At 37.7% G+C, this 23,971-nt stretch overlaps 1 protein-coding gene across 2 annotated transcripts; it reads left to right on the forward strand.

The window, feature by feature from the left end:
* Positions 1-6,100: 6,100 nt before the first annotated feature.
* On the forward strand, positions 6,101-23,108 carry alcamb (activated leukocyte cell adhesion molecule b). 2 transcript variants are annotated; one of them, XM_043259717.1, is made up of 16 exons: positions 6,102-6,312; positions 15,774-15,880; positions 15,958-16,162; positions 16,287-16,351; positions 16,560-16,647; positions 16,902-17,075; positions 17,626-17,750; positions 17,847-17,976; positions 18,056-18,168; positions 18,259-18,385; positions 18,504-18,622; positions 20,080-20,209; positions 21,052-21,081; positions 21,387-21,501; positions 21,628-21,741; positions 21,893-23,108. In XM_043259717.1, the coding sequence occupies exons 1-15, from the start codon at positions 6,258-6,260 to the stop codon at positions 21,719-21,721; spliced, it is 1,677 nt and encodes a 558-aa protein (XP_043115652.1). In that variant the 5' UTR covers positions 6,102-6,257; the 3' UTR covers positions 21,722-21,741; positions 21,893-23,108. The 2 variants fall into 2 exon arrangements, with proteins under 2 accessions (XP_043115653.1, XP_043115652.1); XM_043259718.1 differs by lacking the exon at positions 21,052-21,081 and having other exon boundaries at positions 6,101-6,312.
* The last annotated feature ends 863 nt before the right edge of the window (positions 23,109-23,971 follow it).

Raw genomic sequence — 23,971 nt, forward strand, 5'->3', positions numbered from 1 at the left:
GCAGTATTGTCCAGAGTATTCAGTAAGAAAATGTGCTCCATATTACTGAGTTTCTTTCAGACGCTGTAGGTTTACTCCTGTTTGTTGTCTCAAAGGTTTGAATACATATACATTTCGCAAGAGGAAATTGTCTGTCTACGTGGACATATGAAAGACATCTAATGATGAACATGAAGATAAGGGACACTCTGAGTGTTAAAGGTGGTGTTTCGTGACTGACAAGTGACAATTGTGATGATATCTGGGCAGATCTTTGGCTGCGGATGTGTTTGGGGTTTAGAAATTTGGAGCGGTTTGACCCCGCTTGGAATGCGGCCGTGTCTGAAAAGCGCAAAGCGTCGTTTTTTTTTTTTTTGTCTGAAAGTCTGCCGGAGGGCTTGTGAAATTCAGTCAATGGCATGACAGGATCTCAAACAGACTTCCATAGTTCCACAACAGAGACTTGCAAAGATTTACAAACCCAACAGGACGAAACATGCTCAGCAGAACCAACATCTGCATCTTCCTTTAATCTTTACAACATTTTTCATGCTATGTTTCCTACCGAGTTGTATCCAATGTGATTTATATACTCTTTTATATTTGTGTTAATATTATTACATAATATTAATATTTCTTTATATTAACAAATTATAACTGTATTTTGAACTAGCATATAGAATTTATTTTATTTAATATTTATATAGCTTTCATTTAATTTTATTTAGTTTTACCTCAACTTATTTCGGTTCTTTTATCATTTACTTTTTTCATCCACAATATTAATTTCTTTCTTTTTTTCAGCTTCCTTTGCCAAAACAACTTTAATTCTAGTTAACAATAACAGCACTGTGTATTGTAAAGCCTCAGATCCTCCACAGCCTCTGTTCTGCTCATTTTCTGTGTCACTGCGATTTAAAACATAAAGCGAATTCCAGCGTTATCATAAAAAGTAAAAATTTAGCCATTAGCGTCTTATCATTTTTTATTATTATCTTGCTAATTGAATGGGAGGAATCATAGCATTCATATTTTCTAAGAAATTCTTAAACCTCCCACCATGATTAAATCCATGCCATTAAACAGGAACAACATGCTCTTTGGCAAGTAGCTTCTTCTCTTCCTCTGTAGATGCTCATTTCATCTGTGTTATGACTAAAGCTACTTAATAATGCATTTCAGGCCTTTTTATCTTGGTTTTCAGTGTTTCGCATTTATTGTGGTAGAAAATGCATGTGGGATAACGGGTATCGCAGCCTGTCAATTAATCTCAATGGTAATAGTGTCTCAGCCACACCCTAAGCATTGTTGCATGAGGCTCTAAATGGTTAAACGCGGTTAAACATTTCATTACAAAGTAGTACAACTCATGAGGTACTCACGTCTAGACCTTTGTGATCAGTGGGCTTATCGTCTCTGCTTTGTAGGTCTTGGTTTCTGTCGCTAAAAAAGGGAGTGCTAATCAGAGAAAAACGACAACAACAACACCTCCAACTGAGACCGCTTTGCATTATTGTTTATTTGGGCCTAGGTCTGTTTTTTGTCAGATATCTTGATCTCGGTTTCAGATATTAGGTCTCTGTCTGGACGTCTGGTATTGGTTTGACAGACTCCAGGATTCCAGTTATCAGGAAACCAGAGCATCTGAGATCTCTCACATGCTTTGATGCACAACGAAAGTGATAAACGTTATCCAGAGCCAACGTGTGGGATGAAGACTGATATGTCATCCGAGTGTTTCATTAGAATGATTCAAGAATGGGCTTTGGTGGATCTGGAGATTGTTATGAAATGTGAGTCTGGGTTTAAAAAAAAAAAAAAAAAAAAAAGGACCAAACGGTGCAGAGATACAGCACTCCCCTCGCACAATGCCTTTGAGGTTTTGAGGCTTTAAAAAAAGATAACCTTTTACCTTTAGCTAAACTTGGTTTGGATGCGGAGATGGAGAAGTAGTTAGCCTCAAGCGTTCGTTCGGGTGTTTAACGTTGTGTTTTGGTTGTTTAAATGAAATAGACTGTTCAGACTAACAAGCATCACAGTGTTCACAAAACACGTTTGTGTGAATTTGGAGAGTACTTGAGAGCAATTAACTACCACACATGGTGATTTTAGCACATGTTAGAACAGTAAAGAGCTAAAATGACACTGTCATCTGAAAAAAACGTTGTTTTTTTAAAGGTGTGTGAGCTCCCGGCATGCATTATGGTATGAATAAATGATGCTTTGAAGATAAATGTTTTATTTTATGCTTTTATTGTTGTTTTTGTCGTCACTGCTGGTTTGTTGTTTGTTGTTGTTCACTGATCATATTTCATACTTTATATTTTCCTGCTTTCCTTATGGGCAAACAGTTATTTTAAATGATTTATTTTAAGCTCTGTTAAAGAGAAATGTAAGTTGCTTGTGTTAAATGTCAACTGCATTTGCTGAAAGAACTCATTGAACATAATTAGAATTTATTGTGTTGCCTTTCTATATTTTTTTTTTTTTACCTTTTTATACTTATTTTTTTATGTTTAACTTTTTTAAAGGCCATTTCCATTTCCTGCAGGATGATGCAATGATTAAGTCCTAGAAATTTTGATAAAGTCAGACAAGAATGTAGCCATTTAGTTCTTTTTTATTTTATTTTATCACAGCATGAAAGCTGGGTAGTGTGAAATATAATATGCTGCATTTTCTGCAGTTTAATGTTAATATTATGACTTTTCAAGATTATACTGCAAGTGGATGATGACTTTATAGTATCAGAACATCAAAGAAAGCAAAGCTTCTCTATACACATAGTCTGCCTTTTAGGTCCTTTTAGAAGTTATCAAATATTTACATGCCCATACCGCCATAATCCTGACATAAAAGGCTCTCATATATTACCTCACCGCAAAAAAACAATAAAAACACGAATTTTCTGCCCTTTAGCATTTTACAAAAGAACTGCAAGCTGTTTTATGTTACTTCATATCATTTAACCTTTTTTAAAATGCTAAATAAATGACCGAAAAGGAAAACACCTCATAATTGTAGTGCAAGTAGAGGTACAATAAAAAGCCCTTCTTCAGTGAAAATGCTATAAAGGCACAGTTTGATATTCTACAATCTATATAAGAGAGAAGAAAGGGGGAAAGGGAACCCTTGGGGAAAAGGGGCTATAAACTCATGAGAAAGTAGGGGCTTTCAGCTGACGCTTTGTGTTAATGGACGCTTGCGTTTGCTGGGTCATGCTAAAGCTCTCACAAATTGTGAGATGGTCTCCAACCATTACACACCACAAACTGATTGATTCCTGTAAGCATTAGGACGCTTAAATGACTTAAATTACTAAAAAGGACACACAATTACTGGCCTTCCTTCACCTTGCTTATGAGTACTAAAGTCAATACTGTATAATTCACATGCTCTACCTAATGGTGGTTGAGACACATTAATGTATTGGCTTTCCATAACTTTGATAACTGATCGTTCCGGTTTGAGTTTCCCCCGTTCCTCAACGACCTGCCAAAATATTTTGTAAGCAATATGTTGAAAAATGGCATTGCTAAAAGGAGCATGTGCACATAGGAGACACCTCGTTATTCGAAGCCTAAAGCTGAGAGTCGTTCTCGCTGGGACTCTTTTCGAAAAACACAGAAACTGGAAGACGGCCCAAGGCTGTGGGCTCTAATCTTTGAGATGTGCGCATCACCTGGACCAGATCTTGCGCTGATCAGTCCCTCGGAGCTCAAAGCACAACAGAAAGAAATAAAAACTTCTTTTTCGGCAGCTTATTGCACAAGAAAGTCATTTCATAAAACTGCCTCATGAACCTGTCATTTTTCCTTTCTTTGAAATAACGTGATTATTTTAAGCTCTTCAAATCTTCAAACCACATCAAAACGAGGAGAAAAAAAGAACCAAAACTCCCTGTCCCACAGAAAGGTGGGTAAGTAACCTTTATTCTGACTCTTTTTTTTTTTGTTTTAACATGTCTCTGCCTCAAAGGGTGAACGATTATCTGACCATAGAGGCTCCGTGAAAATGATCTGTTTTGCTTTTTCAGGGGCTGTGAAGTCATTTTCATATTCTGCAGGATGATGTAATGATCACGTACTGGTTACACCTGAATAGTGTCACAAAAATCTCAGTTTTAAATATCCCTCGCTTTAGAAACAAGCTCACAGGCAGGGTTTTAAGGTCTGAATTAAGATCATAAATAACTAAATTAATAAGTATAATAATTTATATAGACTACTTGTTTTCAATTTAATAAAAATGCAGTTATTACAATTGCAAAAAAATATATAAATGCATAAAATAAAATAAATAAAACAAAATAAATAAAGTCTTGGCAACACTGTTAAAAGCAAATGTAAAAGACCAAGCCGATCGTCTATGTTCTCACTGCCAAGCACAGTCAGATGAACTAATGAAGCATTCATGCATTTGAGTTTGGCTATTGACTGACACTGAGCAGGTCATGAAGGGCATCCACACCTCCCACAGACCTGTAGATTACGTCAGGGTCAAAGTGTCATCCTCCACTCTCAACCCCCTCCCTCCAATGCATTCAATATAATGAGGCTCCGCTGCTTAGAGACTCTCATTCACACTCGGTGGAACGAGCGAATTTTCTTTTGAACAAATTGGAGGAGATCGTCCCCTTCTCTCACTTTTAATTGCAGACGATCGTATTTAAAGCTTACACATTTTTCCGGCATCTAATTGTTGGTTGTACTAATGCCAAGCGAATGCTCCTCGTCGGCTTTGTTTCACTCTATCTGAGGTGCCGTCCATCTTTTTGATGACCGTTTAGGACTTTGTTTGTCTAATGCAAAATTTCATGGCTTTGTTCATTTGCTTCAGGCAAATCTTTACCTCGCTGAGATCATGCTCGCAAACTATGCTTTTGACACCAAAATGTAACTTTAATAGCAGATGAATGCATGCAATAAACATCGATCATGGCATAATTATTAAAGGTTCCTAGTTCCATGCTAACAACAAAACTAAGCACTAAAACACCTAAGGATGTTAATGAAATACAGTGCCCTGTTTATGAACTCTCTCTGAGCTGTCATAGGCTCTCCTTTGAGAGAGAATCGTCATGGTTTGCCTTTGTTCTTCATGCATTCAGTCTCGTATCTATCAGGCGGGCCATTAGGAGGTGCGAGGAAGTACAATACAAACCGAATGAGATGAGGGGAGCACCCCACCCCTTGAGCCCACCTGCCACTGAGATGTGTGCGTGTGTGTGTGTGACGGGGGATTTCAGCTAATATTGGGGCAATAAAATGCAAAAGTGGAGAAAAAGTGGCTTAGTGGCTAACAGGGAGGAGGGATAGATAATGGAGGGAGAAAGAAAGAGAAAGATGCAAATGATTCACTTGCCTTCATGCACCAGGTTCACTAGATTTGATAACACTCTAAAAGAGATCTCTTATCGAAACGCTTTTTGTATTTCCAGTTTGACCTGTTTGACTGATTTCATGTTTGACCGACTCCATCGTGCACAATGCACATGATTTGATTAATTAAATGACATGAGCATATAGCTTTACTATTGCAGCCTCAGGCACACAAAACTGTGAGGTGCAAAAAGCATGTCAAGACCTCCAGAGCTTGTCGGTTTGTCACCTACAAAGCGTTAACAACAACTAAGGAGTGTTCTCAGAATCTTGACTTGTTATGAACAAACATTCAGAGTTATCTGGTCTTTTACGTTATAATAATGCAAAATGATCAAATGTAATAATAATAATAAATAAAACTAATAGTATAATTATACTCGGGTATTGCTCAAAAAACTTAGACTAGTGGGTTTCCATCAATCTAAGTTAGCTTAAGCGATTTTACTGTTTGACTTAGGTTAAGTAATTCTAAGTAATGTTGCAGCCCCCTCTGCCATTCCCAGACTTTCTGAGGAAGTCCTAAGCATTTAGTTTTCCAAGGTGAATTTCATACGAAAGCCTTGTTGTCCACCAATACATCCGAATCAAACACGAAAACGATACTGTCTAGAAAAGTAGAGCCGCGGAAGATTACAGATAAGATAAAAGCATGTGTCATCAAATGTTGTCTAGTAGGTTAAATTAGTTTAGATAAACAGTGCAGGGGAGGAGCTTGAGGACAGACCTATAACCGCCCTCCAGGCTTCAACAGATGTAACACGTGGGGAACAACCTCAAAGTTTGAATTTACTGACGCATGCTGAGTGTGTTGCACTTTCCAGAACATTATCCGGCAAGGACGTGCTAACGCAAGGATATTATTTCTCGCGATTGAAGGAACCAGACTGCTGAAAGATGCACCGGATCGCCCTTTTAACGTGTATACTCACCGCATCACTGATGAATCAAGGTAATACATTTTTTCTTTTTCTTTTTTTTTTTGGAATTGGAATTTTGGAACGTTCGTTATTTAAGAACATTTCTTCTGACGTTCACGATGAAACTGAACTGAGCAGCGCTACTTTTTAGATTTAAGAACGATCCGGCACGTTAAGAAATTATGTATCAAATATTTTAAAGAGAAAACGCGCTCCACATTCGCTCGGGGTTCCTTCTTACGCCTTTGATTCGACGCAGTCGTGATTTGCTATATTCACCAGAAACAAAATATCCCATTTACGTTGCTTTTCTCCGTGCAAAAGTAACATTTATTTCCAGAAAGGCTCTCTTTGTCCCCGCCCCCTCCCTTTACTACCTTTTACTTGCACCTGTTTCGCTTACAGTGGGGGGAAAAGTGATATTGTGCTGTACACTTTCAACCTTGATGCTTTGGTTGTTAAAAGTGAATAATAATCGATTTGAGCGTGAATCTTCGTGCTTCACGAGCTATATTCTCTCTCTCTCTCTCTCTCTCTCTCTCTCTCTCTCTCTCTCTCTCTCTCTCTGTGTGTGTGTGTGTCTCTCTCTCGCTTTCTCTCTCTCTCTCTCTCTCTCTCTCTCTCTCTCTCTCTCTCTCTCTGTGAGGTGATTGAAACGCAGGGGCGCTGGTTTTCATAACGTTTTATCGTAGCTTAAGTGCATCAGTAGCATATTCAGGTAACGAAATAAAGGGCACAAAAGCCCGACTGGTAAACATCTGTTATTGTAAGGCACCAGACCGTCTGTCAGTGCGACTTTAAAGAGACCCATTCACCTTTTGGGCTGGAAGACCAAACGCATAATGATAGTGTGTGATGTGCTGAAAGATTGCTGGGTTGGAACTTAAACGTGTTGTGATTTGTGACCGTCTTGTCCTTAACTGTGAGATACAAAGAAGTTAGGTTTTATGAATTAAAATGAATGTATTTATTTGAATATTTTAAAATGTATTGTAACTTTTTTTGTGTTACTGTTCAGTGCATCTACTTTACTGTAGTTCTAATGATTGAAATCTCACATATATGGTTGTCCTTTGATATGTAGCAGTCTTAGTAGGTCGTGTTGTTTCATTTACGCCTGTAACTGTTTGTCTTCTAGATTGGCTTGAGAGTCATACTGAGTTTACAACTAGTAGTTTAGTGCTGCATCTGTTTTTTGTTCTCTCTCTCTCTCTCTACCCCTCCACCCCTCCCCCAAAACACACCATCTGCAATGTCACACCCAGTATTACTAGTTTAACTGGTGGGTTTCTTTCAGTTTGCGGAAAAAAAAATCACCCTTTTCCCCTTGAGAAGTCTGTAATGCTGGTCTGAGTTTATTTGTAGTGAGAAACTGTGACTATATTCTTTTTCTTTTTTTTTAAATCGCTGAAGTAATTTGCATATTTTAATTAGTGTAAAATGTGCCGACGCTTATTCCCTCCTTTTGTGGGAATGTGTTTGGCGAGACTGAACGCTTTACTCCAATTCCAAAATCATAAATTAAATGTTGTAATCACGATTGGCTAAAGGTATTGCTCGCTGAGTAAATTTAGATTATGTAAAGAGAATTATATTCATGTTTTAGATATGAGACGGTCTTTTATTCGAAGGTGAATCATCCACTTAGAGTTACCTGTCTGCCCTGTTGTACCATCCAAATCCATTTTATAGTCCCATTATAAAAGAAAGCAAATATAGCTCAACAAAAGACTGTTTGCTTAGATTTAGAGGAACCCATATCGATTCGTATGACTCATCCGTTCAGACTTTTATTAATATGCTTCACTCGGTGAGAGTACTACTGTGGAAATAGAAATACTATTGTCGTCCTCTAGTTTGTAGTCTTCTTTACCACAGAAGCACCTCACAGTGGCCTTCACAGGAACCAGTTTATCTGTCATCAAGCAAGACAAGAGAGCAATTGTCTGGTCTAAAGAAGGGAGACACATTGTTTTACAACAGGATAGGCATGTGTGCGCTTAGCAGAGGCACTCTTGACTTGCAGAAATGCGTCCATTGAGATGCATGAAGTCCCCCATGGCTCTCCGTAACCTCCAGTGCACTTGCTTGGATCCACCCTTCATTTCGGGACAAAAAGTCAGGTTGTTTCGCTCTTGTTATTCGGCTTCTCCAAGACCTCCTCTGGACCCCTGCTGACTATATTGTTCAGCAGGTTTTCTTTAACTAATGCATGTACGATTGCGACATCTCCCACAGACTCTTCTCCTTTTGTAATTAAATTCAACTGTATACTCCCCACCGAGAAACCGTTATCTCGCCCAGCTCCTTTAACATGCCCTTCAGTTGAAAAAGACTCTGGCTTACCATATGAATTACTGCAGCGCATACTTCTGTTCCCATCATGCATTTCAAAAGCACCACTGAGACCGAAGTTTTATATTGTATGTATTGCAAGAGATGTGTGTCCTCCCCGTTGAGGTTGATGTGACAGCATTTGATTTGCAAATACTCCTGCCTGTCTGCAACCTGAAGTCTAATTTTTAACTTTTTTTTTGCAGTGCTTTGTTTTTATATTAGCAGCTGAGAGGAAGCATCTGTACTGTATATGTTCACTCGAAAGCTCTTAATCCCACAGTGTTTGCGCCGGGACTCAGGAAATGAAACCGGCCATTACAATAAAGCCGCCGCCTCCCCCTCCCGTCCCGCCTTTTCTCTCCCCCTCTCGTTCTCTTTCTTTATCTCGCTAAGGTGAGGCCAGAGGCAGAATTCTAAATCATTTTTACTCCTACCCCCTCACTTCTGCTTGTTTCTTCATGGGTCACGTTTCCTTCTAAAGAACCCCCTTAAGGCTTAACCTGAAGGGTTATTGCAGGTGTTTTGAGATGTTTGTTTTCCATTGCACAATGCAGAAAAACTATGCTCATCAGTGGTTTCAGCCGCATGTTCCACATTGTTTTTGGTTGCATTTCCCACCGGTGATGTTCGCACACAGGTGCTCAATTAGTGAAATGGAGGCAGATCTCAAAGCAAATATCTCTGCCGATTAATCTGTCAAACTTTTATTTTTTTGAAAGAAAAAAGCAGATCAAGCTACTATTTAAAAATTTCAGAAATGTTATGAAGCGCCAAGGGAAGAACAAACGCAGGTTTCGCACAGACATGGGTGCTATGCTGAGCAGCAGAAGAATGCAGGTCAAAGTATGTTTTATTAAACCTCGATGTCATAGACGTGACACTGTGGTTAGTCACATTGTGGGTCTTATTTTGTTTCCCTTAGCTGGATGCTATAACAGTATGTCTTTAGCAACAAGAATTACCTCGGAGTTCACATATAGACGTCCTGTACATTGAGTTGTTGATTTATGTCTGTCTCTGTAAATTCAGTTTGACATCCTTTTATGGAAACTAGACATTATACAAAGACTTAAGACAGAGAGTTATGACGGAGGTCTTGTTGAAACACGGTAGGGTATTTCTGTATAGCGTCTGGTGAAGTGAAAAGGGTGATTGTGTGTATTGAGGTATTAAATTTGATCAGATTTGTACCCGTTATCAAGTGGACAATTTGAATTTTTTCATTTCCGCATTATTAATCTGTCAGTTAGTCACAAGCAGGAGTTCTTTGTCCTGTATATCGGCATGAGCATCAGTTGATGCCAAGAAGCCGTCAAGGTTTAACACCACGTTTTAGTTTCCCGCCCAAACCCCTTTAAAGTCAACACGGGAAGTCAACATATTTACTTTCTTATCTACACATTCCTGGTCGTCTTGTGAATGATTTGGGTCATGCTGTTCCAAAGAAAATAAACCTTTCAGTCGGAGCAGAATCTGATTAATCCTAAATCTGAGCAAATTCGGACTGATCTGAAATCTGAGCAGAATCTGATGGATATTAAATAGTAGAAGAATGTGATTCATCCGAAAACTGATCCGAATCTGATGAACCTTGAATCAGAGCAGAGTCTGGTTCCATCAGATTCCAAAAGTGAAGCCGGTTGCAATTTGCACTGAATTTTAAGTCAGTTGTTTAATGACCCTCACTATAACGTGAGATGGGAAAACACGTGCTGATAGTAAAAAGGCTGGCACTTTGATTGCTTCTTTGGAAATGTTCGCTTTTCTCTGCACTTCGGTCTCTTTCCCATAATCCTTTGACATCATAACTTTGAAGTTGGCTTTAGAAAAGGAGAATAAACTTCTTTAGTTTTCTTTCTTTTGTGAGAACTTTGATGTTGTCTGCTTTTGAGCTGGCAAGCCTGCACAAGTTACAGCGAACCACAACCGCACCTGTCCCAGATGTCTGTGCTCTCTGTCAACACGAGAGCCATACCTGGTGGCTTTCCAAAGTGCCACACATTTGTAGTGTTGTCGACATCCACATGGTTCAACTTTTGAGATTTAAAGAGCATCATAGCTTCATTAGAGTATTGTGGCTTCGACTTCCTGAGTGCACGGTCAGTTAACGTTATACGTTGTGGATGACTTTCATCTAAATGTGGCCTTTTCCTTTCCAGCAGCTAATAGCATCATGCCTTCTGTAATATACGAGAGAAAAAAAATATTGCTCCAGTAGTTCAACAAATACCATTATTCCATTGAAGTAATGGTTAAAAATGTCACTTTTATGAAGTTCCTTCAAAGCCTGCAGCGTATAAATTGCGTTTAAGCTCTTTTCTAGGCAGTTTTCTGCAGATGTAGGCCCCTAGGCTGTAGGGATCATGAAGCAGGAGACAGTTAAGGGCCCTTGTGACCTTTTTTACAGACCTGGCCAGTCCCTGAACTACACAGGAATGTGAAACAGATCTACTCCTCTGTATCACAGCGTCGCAGTGGAGAAAAAGAGAGAGAGAAACCTGGCTCATTAGTAGTGACATACTGTCATGTCAGACAGTTTTAAACCAAACATAATTCATGAGAGTTAATCACTCGGATAGAAAAGGCCTTGAGCTCCTACTCCCTAAGTTCCGCTGTCTATTTTTTTTTTTTTTTTGTTGTTCCGCTTCCTGCAGAGGGGAGTTAACCATTGGCACACACCCACCAGCCATGCTTTCTGAAATCAATATTTGCTCTGCTTTTGTTTACACAGCCAAAGGTGGTCTGTATACGGGGCCGAATTGTTATGGGCCCTCAAACAACGTGGGAGGCGGCCTTTTCAGAGCCCAGCCCGGAGAAAGAGCTTATTTAACTCTCAATACAAGCTCGCTGACCTCTGTGTTTTGGCACCAAATTTGATTGGTATCTCGGTGGCTGCAAGCAAACGCTGATGTTATGAACACAAGGGGCCCCGCAGGATCCCGTGGAATGCAAATGCCTGGAGCCCCGAGGCATCTGGGAGCAGGGAGACTAGTTTTGGAAGATATAAAGGCACTGTCTCTGTCTATGCAAAAAATATGAGACACCTTGCTGTCTAGTGACATGCTTTGAGAATATATGTTTAACTGAGCAACTTTGATGTTAGGAATGTTGTTAATCAAAGGCCACATGAAGCTTCTGAGTTTAATTGCTGGAACTTAAATTGGGAAGATCTGAAGTAGAGACTGTTTGACTGCTGCCACATGCTCATTAGTTTTAAGTTTCAAAGTGTCTGTTAATTTTAAACAGTGTATCATGCATTTCTAACTATGTATATGCCTTAGTTAACCGATAACCTAGATTAACTTAACGGCTTGCTGTAACAGTTTTGACCTAAATTTCCTTTATTGTTGTAGCTCCTAACATGCGTTATGCAATCAAGTCAACGTGACGCTTTATTTGTGCCATCTAATAATTCATTCAAAAGTGCACGAATGCAGTTCACATACACAGTACATAAGCATATTTTAATATTTAAATTAAAATTAATTGAACAAATTGCGGGGAGGCATAAAGTAAAATATTTTGATGTCACACTTAATTAGTGGTATAATTAAAGGAATGTAACTTTTTTTTTTTTTTATTATTACTACTGAGTAATAAATGAAAAATATAATTTAAAGTCATGTGATCTAACCATCATGCTGAATCTAGGAAAAAAAGCATGAAGTCATTAATCGTATTGATCGAGTTTTTTTATGAGAAGCTAGGGTTAATTATTTATGATTGTAAAACTTCGTATGAACCCAGTGATATTTATAATTTTATAAATGCTACACTAATACTTTTACTCTGAAAATATTAAACATTACGTGCCTTTGCATGTATTCAGGGAATTATGGTATTTTTGCTCAATGGTTGCACCACGTGATATTTGCAGGTTTTTTTACAAAAAAAAAAAAAAAAAAAAAAAGTACTTTGCATATGTTTTAAACTACATTTTTAAAAGATTTTTTCTCTTCTTTATTATTATTATTATTATTATTATTATTATTATTATATTACACTTATAGACTTACATTCTGCAGCAGAATGAACAGTCTGTCATAACCATCGGCTAGTAAATTGCTTTTGGGGTTAATGGACCGCCACGGAAGCTGCTTGACTGTATTTTGTTAATAGTTCTCTTTTTAGTTTAATAGCTCCTCACGAATAGGGGGCTGTCGGTGACTTCTCTGGGTCAGTATTGAATCTTCTATGATCTGCTGTCTGACACAGACATTCTTTAAGGTCCCCGGGGGCCCCTGCAATCAAATACATAATTTAGAACTTAATGGATGTGATTTCTGAGTGCACTTATCACATATGAGTCCAACCTGCTTGATGAGTTTTGTTTTGAGAGCAATTTCAGGCCCGTCGTAGACTTAATTTATGGCATTTTCAAGGAAGCCTAATGGCCCTTGCATCTTGGAGTGAGTAAAGGAGGGCATTCGGTGTAATAAGGCAGGCTCCAAATCAATTCCTGGGATGTTTCTGTTTCCGGGATATTCAGCGTGGTGGTGGACTGTCTTTATCGAACGCACAATCACTTACCCGACTCATCCTCAGGTTAATGGTTTGCGAACATTCTGCCGTCATGTGAGAGCCGTTTTGAACCTATTCACCCATTATACTCCTTTGAGCTTTCTGGGGCATTCAGTTTGTCTGCTAAAAAGTAAGTTATTGTTGAAATGTAAGTGTTCCTATATAATAAGGTTAACATCAGATATAATGTAAGGTTCAGAAGTCTGAAGCCACTATCAAATTTGTTACAATTTAATAAAAAATACCAAAAAAAATTCTCTGTGGTCTCAGCCCAACCAAAGACCGTTAGCGTTGTTTCACTTCAGAGCATTGTACTCGAGAGTAAAAAAACTCTCGAAAGCCCTGTAGCCCATATGCTTCCAACAAATGATCTGGTGCCATGCTGCAGGCTGAAGGACATGATGCTTTCCATCAAGAGCGTTTCCAGTAGAGTTTTAACAACAGGTGCATGAAGAAGCTTCTGCAGCAGCACCTGTTCATGGAACAAAGAGCAGAGGCATGAGGGGGTTAGCAGGGCAGTGTCATTTGTTTACTTCACCTGGTGCTGGTTTGGAAACTCTGAGGGCTCTCCGACACTCGATCCTTTTCTCTTTTAGTGCGTCAGCCGCCGTCCGTTTGCTTTTTTTGCTACGACTGGTGCTCCAGTATCACCAGCTAGACAACATGTTATAAATCATGCGAAAAACAGACAGCAGCTAGACAGAGATCTTGTGGGGTAGATCATCCAGTTGGGTCCATGTATATTCTGTTACATTTAAGGAGTAGTATATAGCCAGCTGGTCACACAATTATGGCTCATCAGGCTTTAGTTATAATTTGATATATTTTTGATATTAATGGCCACTCCCGGTACATTCCTACTCAATATGTATACTCATCAAATGAACAAACAAAAGTGAAAATTATACTAAAATATTTCACAGACATGAAAATTCACACTTTCTTCTAAATTAAGTTTTTTTAATATTATTCTTCCATGTCCTTTTTTTTTTTTTTTTTTTTTTTGTGGACCTCAAAATTGAATTGTCCTTTAAACTGGAACTTTCAGTGAAACAGCAGAATTCCCTCTGATGATCTGCATTTTAATCCTAGCTGCTTTGTTTCACGTCATGTCTCATCAAGCACAGAATGGTTCAATTGACAAATCAGGATGAAGTATTCTAAGGAATACTTGAAATAATGTTGATGCATGTTGTCAGCATGTGTTAACTTCCAACCCCGACAGTCCAGGTGACGCCAGGAGGGTTAGTAGTTATTAGCATTCTTGCTCTTAATGAGTTCAGTTTTATGACCGGTCTGTACAGGTAAAGGGCTATTAGTAGGACCATGCTTCACCGAGCAATGAGACAGAAATTTAACATAACAACTAAGATAATACCTGTGTGGCCACAGGCTGCAGTGAGCTTTGGCTTTGAGCACATTCTGCTTTCTCCCAGTGGGTTGATAATGAACCTGTATGCATTTTGTTTTTCTGGATACGAGATGGAAGATCAAAAGTATAAAAGTGAAATAAAGTTTTTGTACTGACCAGTGACGCTATTGATAACTTAAAATGATTAATAGTTTTCGTTAATTGAAAAACGGTAAACTAAAACGTAAACGAAATGAAAGTTGAATTGTAATAAAACAAATGAAAATCGACATGCACATAAAATTACTTTAACTTAAAATGAAGACTGAATATATAACAGCTATGATTCAATACAAAAAGTGTATTAATAGTAAAATGATCACTTTTTGGATAATTAACTGGTAAAAAATGCTAGAATAGCATTAAACGCGTCATATCTGCCACAGATTTCTATGTTTTTAAATCTGAAATAAGTTGGTTCAGTCAAGCATTATGTTTCTTTATACATTTCGGTGGAATTTTGTCAAGTATGTGGTTTTGTGTCTCAATCTTATCTTGTACTACTATTATCAGTTGACAGTTATTCGTTCCAACTGTTGACGTCCCTTTCTCAGAAGTGCACTTGTGACACAACAACCAGTTTAACTGGCTTTGGTGTTTGTCTAAAAATTGCTTGCAGAGCCCTTTTCCATCTTAAATATTTAGTTTCAGGTGAAGCTCATGTCAAATACATGTGTAATAAAACCCCCAAAAATGACTGAAATCATGAAAATAATTTTTCTATCAACTGCTGTTTAATTTTCCGGCTTTGGCAACGAAAATGAGAATGGCACAAAAAACTGTAACTTTTTTTTTTTTCCTCCATAAAAACACTAATTGAAAATTTATTAAAAATGTACGAAAGGCTTTGTTACCTGTCTGTGTCTTTACGTTTAGCGACTGTTTATCCGTGAGCTACAGACTCAGTACTTTCTACAAACACGAGTGCTTGAAATTTGAATCTCAAATTAGCCTGCAAATCAGTCAGGCGAAATTGATGATTCAAATAATATTAAAATATTGAGGGCCAGAATTAAATGCTATACTTCAAACACCCCCTTAAGTTCAGTCAAAAAAAATTTAAATGCAAAAAACAAACCTATAACAATTTAATGAGATTGCGAGTTTACATTTGTGTTCAAATATGCCCGGTTTCGTCCGCTTACAGTGCGTCTCATGTTACCTTTTACAGGATGTTTTCATTAATGTTGTATTTACAGTCATTTCTATTATTGTGCATTTTAGCGAGCGGTTTGGAAACTATCACCGGCAAGTATGGAGACACCATTGAAATCCCATGCAACAACGGACGCATCGCGGAAGCAGATGCTACATTCGTTAAATGGAAATATGTAAGTTTGAGATTCACTCATTTTGTGTGGTTTTAATTTAATATATTATTTATTTATTTAAATTTTTTGCCCACCAGGACAAAGATGGCAGCATACTGGTGAAACATCAGAATCAGAACGCCTCTGTTTCAAGCGACGTGAGCTACAAGAACAGAGTCAGTATTAAAAAAGATTTGAGCCTCGTCATCGCACAACTGGCCATGAGCGACCAGAGAACCTTCACCTGCATGGTGGTGGTAAAAGAAGACATTTTGGAGTACCCTGTTCAACTGGCTATTTACAGTGAGTGTTATACACTGTAGCATTGACTGTAGCATCTATAATGTTTAATATTTATAAAGAAGGGGTTCTAATAACAGTATCAGATGCATTTCTGACCTATATATGACCATTCCTCTGTTTTCAGAGGTTCCATCGCAACCTCAAATCACAAACCTAACGACTGTGATGGCAATCGGCAAACCAACTACGGTAGGTTGTATAATCATTTCCACAGATGACAAAATAGTTTATTTTTGGTTTATATACATCACATACACATACAGCACGAATAGAAGATATAAACCGGTCTGTTAAAAAAAACAACATATTTTAATTGAATATCCAACTTGAAATAATACTAGGCAACATTTTTGGTTGCAAATATATTTATTTAGTGTTTTGATTTCTGTTTTAACAGTTAGCTCGGTGTCGTACTGAAGATGCCAATCCAGCTGCCAACATCACGTGGTTCAAGAACAAAACTCCTCTTATGACCGATGGAGCAGGTAGAGTGAAATATGGTGGAAATGACTTTATACAAATGTTTGCCAGGATTTATCCAACCTCATTTAATTTCAGACCTGTCAATACTCTTTTCCACGGGACTACAATAAATAGTAATAAAGCTTTAAAACTTCCAAAAAGATGAAAAAGCACCATATTAATGTGATAAAAGTGGTTCCAGTGAGAAAAGATGGCCGTATGGGTTTGCAGCATGTTTGCCTTTTATTAACGTTTTTCTTTTTGTTGTTGTTTACAGCCATTAAAATCACAACCAATGTGGATGTTAATAAAGAGACGGGACTGTCCACGACAACTTCCTCCCTGGAGTATACAGCAGTGAAGGGAGACATTGACGCCAAGTTCACCTGCCAGGTTCAACACGTCAAGTCTGCAAACATGGATTCTTCACCTCTCGTCTTCACTGTGAACTGTACGTTTTTTTTTTTTTTTGACTATGCAAAGTCCAAAATAGGACTAATATTTGATCCATTTTAGCATGTTTTTAATCTTAACACTATTCATTTCCTCCATAAATCGGCTCCAAACAGTGTCATTGAGAGCAAATGCGTACAAATCTGTTAAGTGGTTAATGGTCTAATGTTTGGCATAATTCACAGGATTGTTCAGAATAACTCTCTGTCTGTCTGAAGTAGCCATGAGAAAGAGGCCTTGTCAGAATCAAATGGCTCGTTGAATTTCGTCCAAATAAGATATGTAATTTGGCCTTGCTGGAGCAGGGTGTTTAGATGTTGAATGGGGTTTTGTCTTGCCTCTGGCTGTTATAGTGAAGGTACTAGCCCCACTGCAAACTCTCAAAAGCATTTCTCGCCACGAGAGCACTCTCAAAACCTCAACTCTTGAGCTGAAGGGCCTCTCCTGGCTCATAAGGAGCTTTCCTGAAGTGCCCTTATCTGCATAGGCTCTTTCATAGGCTTCTCTGTGCTTGCCCTCCTTGCTTTACACACATCCTCTCTCCACAGACCCCACCGAGAAGGTCAGTCTCAAAGTGGCGTCCCAGGGTCCTTTTAAGGAAGGGGACAACGTGACCCTCAAATGCACAGCAGACGGAAACCCTCCGCCTTCTAGCTTCAACTTCTACATCAACGTAAGTCTGCTCTCCAACCGTTCATTTTGCATGAGTCAGAAAATTAAAGGCAGCTTTTCCACTTAAACCATCTTTTCTTTTTTTTTTAATCTGTAGGGACAGAAAAAGACTGTGAACTCCAACACGTACACCTTGAGCAACGTCACCCGGGAGAACAGTGGAGAATACAAATGCTCGCTCGTGGACAATGAGAACATTGTGGCTTCTGCACCCATCACAGTTGAATGTAAGGAAATACACTTCAGCTGCAGTCTGATGTTTGACCTCTTCTGGATTGACTAACAGCTCTCGTTTTCTTTCCTCAGATCTTGATTTGGTCCTTAGCTCCACTGGTAAAATTGTTAAGAAACTTGGCGAGAGCCTTGAGATGACTGTAGATGTTAAAGCTTCAGGAGCGGCGCAAACTTCTTGGAAGAAGGTAGAAAATGAATCAATGCCTCAAAAATAAATATCACCGTCACGTTTTGTTGATTTTTCTAGGTATTCAATTGCGGAAACTCTCTTTTAGGGCAATGCCAAGCTGAACAGCCTGCCCAAGTTTGAAAAGCTGTCATACGCTGACTCTGGCGTGTATGAGTGTGTTGTTTCCATGGCCGGCTTCAAGAAAACGCAAACATTTGAGTTAGTAGTTGAAGGTGCGTTTGCAGCGTTCTTTGCATGTGATTTATTAACGTTGAGCACAGTTCAAAAGACTTCAGAGAAATGCTGTAGGAAAGGGTTTTTCTTGTGATAGCTAATTGCATGTTTTTGCAGGTTCTCCGGTCATTCAGAGCCTGCTCAAGGAGCGTGGTGAGGGCATGAACAAGGTCCTGAAATGTGCGGCTGAAGGCTTTCCAAAACCCACAGTACAATGGAGTGTCAATGGCACAAGTGTAAGTCTGAATGATCATCAAGACTGCGTTTATTTGATCAAAAATGCAGTGAAAATGGTAATTTTGTGGAATATTATTACAATTTTAAAATAACATTTTATTTCTGGGACGGAAAGCTGAATTTTAAGCAGTCAATGCCCCAGTGTCAACTTTTGGAGATCACTCTAGTGTTTAAAAACGTTTGTCATTTAAAACAGTTGTGCTGCTTCATACTTTTGTAGAAATTGATAAATTTTTGTTATTGTCACTTTTGATGAAAGCAAATGCATCTCTGCTTTTTTCAATTATCAAAAAAACCCAAAAACAAATACTGACACCCCCCTCTTTTTGAACAAAAAAATAATTTTTAAACCAGTTTCTGAAATCTTTATTTTTGTCATATTGGACGTCTATAGTTTTAAGAATGAAATGTAGAATTAGATCACCCACAAGATGCACATTATAGAATTCATCAAAAAAGAGACTTTAAGACAAAATTGATGTGAAATCGAGGACAGAGGGAAAACCTATAAATTCTTACCAGTGAAAATGAAATTCCCAAGAAAGCATGTTTTGTTTTGGGAAAAAATAGAGACACCTGGAATATTTCTTAATAAATTACTTGTTTTCATGTTCATGAAAACAACAACAGGCCATTTTGCCAGGTGTTCTTGTTTTTCAGTGAATATCACCTGGGGACAAAATGGCTTTTTTCTTTTTTTTTTTTTTTTTTTTTTAATTGAATAGAATTAGTAATGTTCTCCTGTGAGTTGTATTGCTAGGATAAAAGTGAACAAATAAGATTTAGCCTACTTTTTAAAATGAAGTATTGTTATATATTAACCAAATGCATTTTACCAGGTTATTTATTAATATTTGTCCCCTCAGTTTTCTCTGAAACTGAGACTTCCATCAAGCTTTCCGAGCATCTAGGTTCTTTTTCAATTCGCTTTCCGGGGGTTTATGCTGCTTCCGGTGGTAAAAGAACCCGAAAGCCTAAAACAACTTATGTCGAACAAGCCAGCAGCACGTTTGAGCAGATAAAGATGTTCTCACAGTCACAACACGCATGTAGGTAATTAAACAAAGCAGTTTTAGGAGCCATATCTTTAAGCACTAGGATGAGGTCACTGTACAAACACATAAAGACTGGTGTTCCTGAGTGGGTGTGTACAAAGGAAGCTATTAAACATGATGAGGCTTTTACATACTTCCTGTATCATGTGGTTTTGTATTAGTACAAATTGAGCTGTCAGTGCGACTCATCAGATGTCAGGCAATGAGGTAATGCACTTCTGTCTCTTTGTCCAAGCTCGTGTCTCCGTGTGCGCAGAGCAATAGCGCTCTCTGGTGGTGCTTAGGATCCCTTACAATAAAAAAGTGCTCCTCATTGTTTCACTACATTAGCACTGTATTCGTGGCTATTGTAATGTTTAAGCGTGATGTAATTCAGTGGATGTTACGTGCTGTAATTGCAGGTTGAGAGTGCTTATGAGAACGGAAGAGTCACATACAGCCTCAGTATTGTTCCGAAGGGCAATCTCACGGTGTCCTGCGCCGTCTCGAATGTCTTGGGTTCTGACGTTAAGAGCATGAATGTATCCGCACGTAAGTCTAACTTTTTTTTTTTTTTTCTCTCATTTTTCTGACTCTTTTCAGTCCCTCGTGCATCATCTGGATTTTTTTGTTTGTTTCGAAGTTAAGACAAAACTGTTAAAGAACAAATTATTTGTAAATGTGCTCTGAAATGTCTCTGGAAAGACTAAATCTGTCATTTATTCAATCACGTTCCCACAAAGATCATTTAACTTTGCATCAAAAATAACAGTGGTGACGCTTTACAATAAGGTTCTGTTAGTTCATTGCAATAACGTACGAACCAACGATGACTGGTTTATTTGCTGTATTTACTGATCTTTATGGTTGCTAATAACTGCTCATTGTTAGGTAATGTTAATTCATTAAATAATGCTAAATAATATGATTTGGTTGACATGGACTTTTAAGTATGGGTAGTATAACATTACCACATAAAAATCTTTATTTGAGCTTGCATGTCTTTCTTTTCTTCTTCTGTACTGTTTGTCGGGATGCTGGTCTGCTCTCTGACTAACACATGCTTTCACTTTACATGACTGAAATCTTTTGGCTAACCCGGAACAAATGTGTTTAACTATAAAACCAACCCCGCAATTGTAAGCCTCTGGATTCCTGTATTTACATGCATTGCTGTTTCATTTGGATTATTTGAAAAAAAAAAAAGTAAGAATTAACATGCAAATGTTTATGAATCGGTTTTGTTAGTAGAATATATGTACACATGTGAACACTTTTTTTATATATATACATCCACATATATAAAATGTATAGGATTTCTCCAGTTCTGTATGCAATGGGCTTTTAATTCCACAAGCAAATGGAACTTAATATGATTTTATATCTGATTACAGTTATTGAGGACGTGACAATGGACAAACAAGGTAAGACTCTGAGTTATCTACGATCAGGTCTGGCCTTTACGCAGCTTTGCAATACGGAGGAAGAGAGCATATGAGAGCCAAAGCTCAGTGCTTTTAGTCATGAATTTAAAGAATGCCTTTTGAGTGTACACTAAAACAAAGGTGCTGAGATGCCCAGCATCCTGACAAATATTGTGATAGGCCTTCAGGGTCTCATTCGCTTTTTAGCTATTGAATGGCTTACGTACTCATCCAGTTGTCCATCTTCCCCTTGCCACCAGTCGTCCATGCCCTATTCTGAATGTTTTCTCTCCGTGTTTAAGCAGATCAGAAAGACGAGTACAGTGACCAGACGGTACTGGCTGTCGGTATAGTTGTTGGTCTGATGCTGGCCGCTCTCGCTATAGGACTGGCCTACTGGCTGTATACGAAGAAATTCAGGTACTTCCACTTCTCGTTAAACGGCGAAGACATTACCATTCATCACGCTTCGCACATTTGCACTGTGCTTATGTAATTCAGATTTGTTCGAAGTGGGATATTATGTAACCCTTAATCTGGATGTAGGCAAGGATCCTGGAAAACTGGAGAAAAAGAAGATGGATCTGCAGAAGAGAGTAAGAAGCTGGAGGAGAATCAAAGCCAAAAAGCTGACGTGTAATGTCAAGTGAGCTGTTCAGGGTGAGTCAAGATTTCTGAGACCAGCTTAATTCATGTGAATATTACTTTTTTTATTTTTTTAGCAGTAATAGTACACTTTTTAATAGACATTCAGGTGATTGACTGAATTATATTTTTATATGTATTATGTATGCATCTTGTCTTTCCTTAGGATTCATTTAAATGCGATCCCTTTTTCCACGAGAAGGAGTGAAAAATCGGTGAAATCTGTGTGAAAGGAGGAAAAAAAAAAAAAAAAATCAGAAGCTGTAATGGAGGACCCGAGTAGCTGTGTCAGTTACATCTCCAGCATCGTCTGTAACGTGTCTGTGCCTCCCCTATGCTGGGGATTTAATTAATAATGTATGTTGTAAAGTATGTGAATCTTTTTTGCATTGAAGATCAAGCCTGTTCAGAAACCTTTTGTCTGTAAAGTGTTTATTCATAATGTTGGATTTCATGTTTTATTTTTATGTCCCAGCTATTTAGTTGATGCAAATTTGTGTTTGCAGTTTCACATGGTAGAAACACTGAGGCCTTTAGTGTCTGTATAGGACTTTTCCTTTTAGAATTACATGTAGTACCTAACCTGTGGCATGATGTGAAGCATGATATTCTGAGCACTTGGCGAGTTTTCAGGTCTTAACAAGTCAGTAAGCCAAATTACATCCCAATGTTATACTTGTTGGGGTGTAAAAGACCATTATTTACCAATATTTAGCATTATAAAAGACTGTGACCTACAATTTGAAGTTTAAAAAAAAAAAAAAAAAAAAAAATCAGAGAAATGTAATTTCTGAAGTAAGACGTTAGTGCAGGGACCAGAGCTTGTTTAATGAAAACCATGCCTTTTGCTTGGATTGTTTACCATTTAAAATTGGGGTTTTTATCACATGTGTTGCCTTTTTTTCAGGATAACCGAAAATCATCTCTTAATGTATACCGACACTGACTTATCACCCGTTTCTGTGTGTTCTTTGATGTTTCATTGTTTTGCTGCAGAATTGTATGTGTTCTGGTTTAAGCAGTACTTGTAAATATGGTTAACTTCTTTTTATTGTTTTTATGTTCTATTTATATTGTTGAGGTTTAGCTAAATGCCAGTGTTTTGACATTATGTTAGCTAGTTTTAGTCATTTTCTCCTGAAAACATACCTCCGTTGCTGTTGAATGGTACAGTGCATTTGATGGTATTTACTTGCAGATTTTAAATTCAAACTTTCAGTTAAATGCATAGTGGTTGCTGCATTTCCACACTTCAGTGCATATTACCTGCATTTAATCCGCTGTCAAGACCAAAGAGGTTGAATGTGGCCGTGCAAGTATTGTACATACTCACCATTGTTTTGTACTATTAGTTCAAATAAAGTGTACATTTTTAGGAAAGAGTGGGTTTTTTTTTTTGGTATGCAGTTTTTACACTGCATGCTTTTGAAAAGTTGCTTAAATCAATGCAGCTTTGATGAGCATAATCAAAATTGTGAAACAGTATTTAAGCTTGAAATACTTTTCCTAATGTTATTTTTTTCCTGCAGTGCAAAGCTGAATATTTTATATATATATATATATATATATATATATATATATATATATATATATATATATATATATATATATATATATATATATATATATATATATATATATATATATATATATATATAAAATTTTATTTTTATTTAGGATTAAGATGAACCGCAGTTATTTGGGGAAAAGTTTTTTTTTGTAATAACAGAAATGTATTCATCCACAAATGTCTCAGGAAAAATTACAAGTACTTGATATTTTGTTTTTATTAAATATTCAATTCTCTGCAAATGTTCATTGTACAGTCTTACAAAATTTGAAATTTCTCTTTAAAAATACAAATATTTGACAAACGGCATTTGAAGAATATTGGAGATTGAGATTGTTGGGAACCTTAGAAGAACTGCTTCATGCCCTCACACGAACAGACACATCCCATAATAATGATTCAAAAGCATTCGAGATGATTCCAAAATTTGTCTGAAAAGGTTGGGCACTTTGACATGAACCTGTCATAAACATGATTTGATTGCTCGCAGTAAACAAGCTGGCAAAAACAGCTGAACGCAAGAGATCCAGGTTCTTCATCACATAAATTTAAGTTAAGAAAATAATGTATTCAAATAGTTAAAGTCTAAATCAACTGTTTTTATTCCTCGGTGCAGCTGTTGCTGTCCATGGTGCTGCAATGGCCGTAAGATTCACTTACTGCAACTGTTATGAA

This window comes from Puntigrus tetrazona, chromosome 15 (genome assembly GCF_018831695.1).
Source record: "Puntigrus tetrazona isolate hp1 chromosome 15, ASM1883169v1, whole genome shotgun sequence".
NCBI lineage: Eukaryota > Metazoa > Chordata > Actinopteri > Cypriniformes > Cyprinidae > Puntigrus > Puntigrus tetrazona.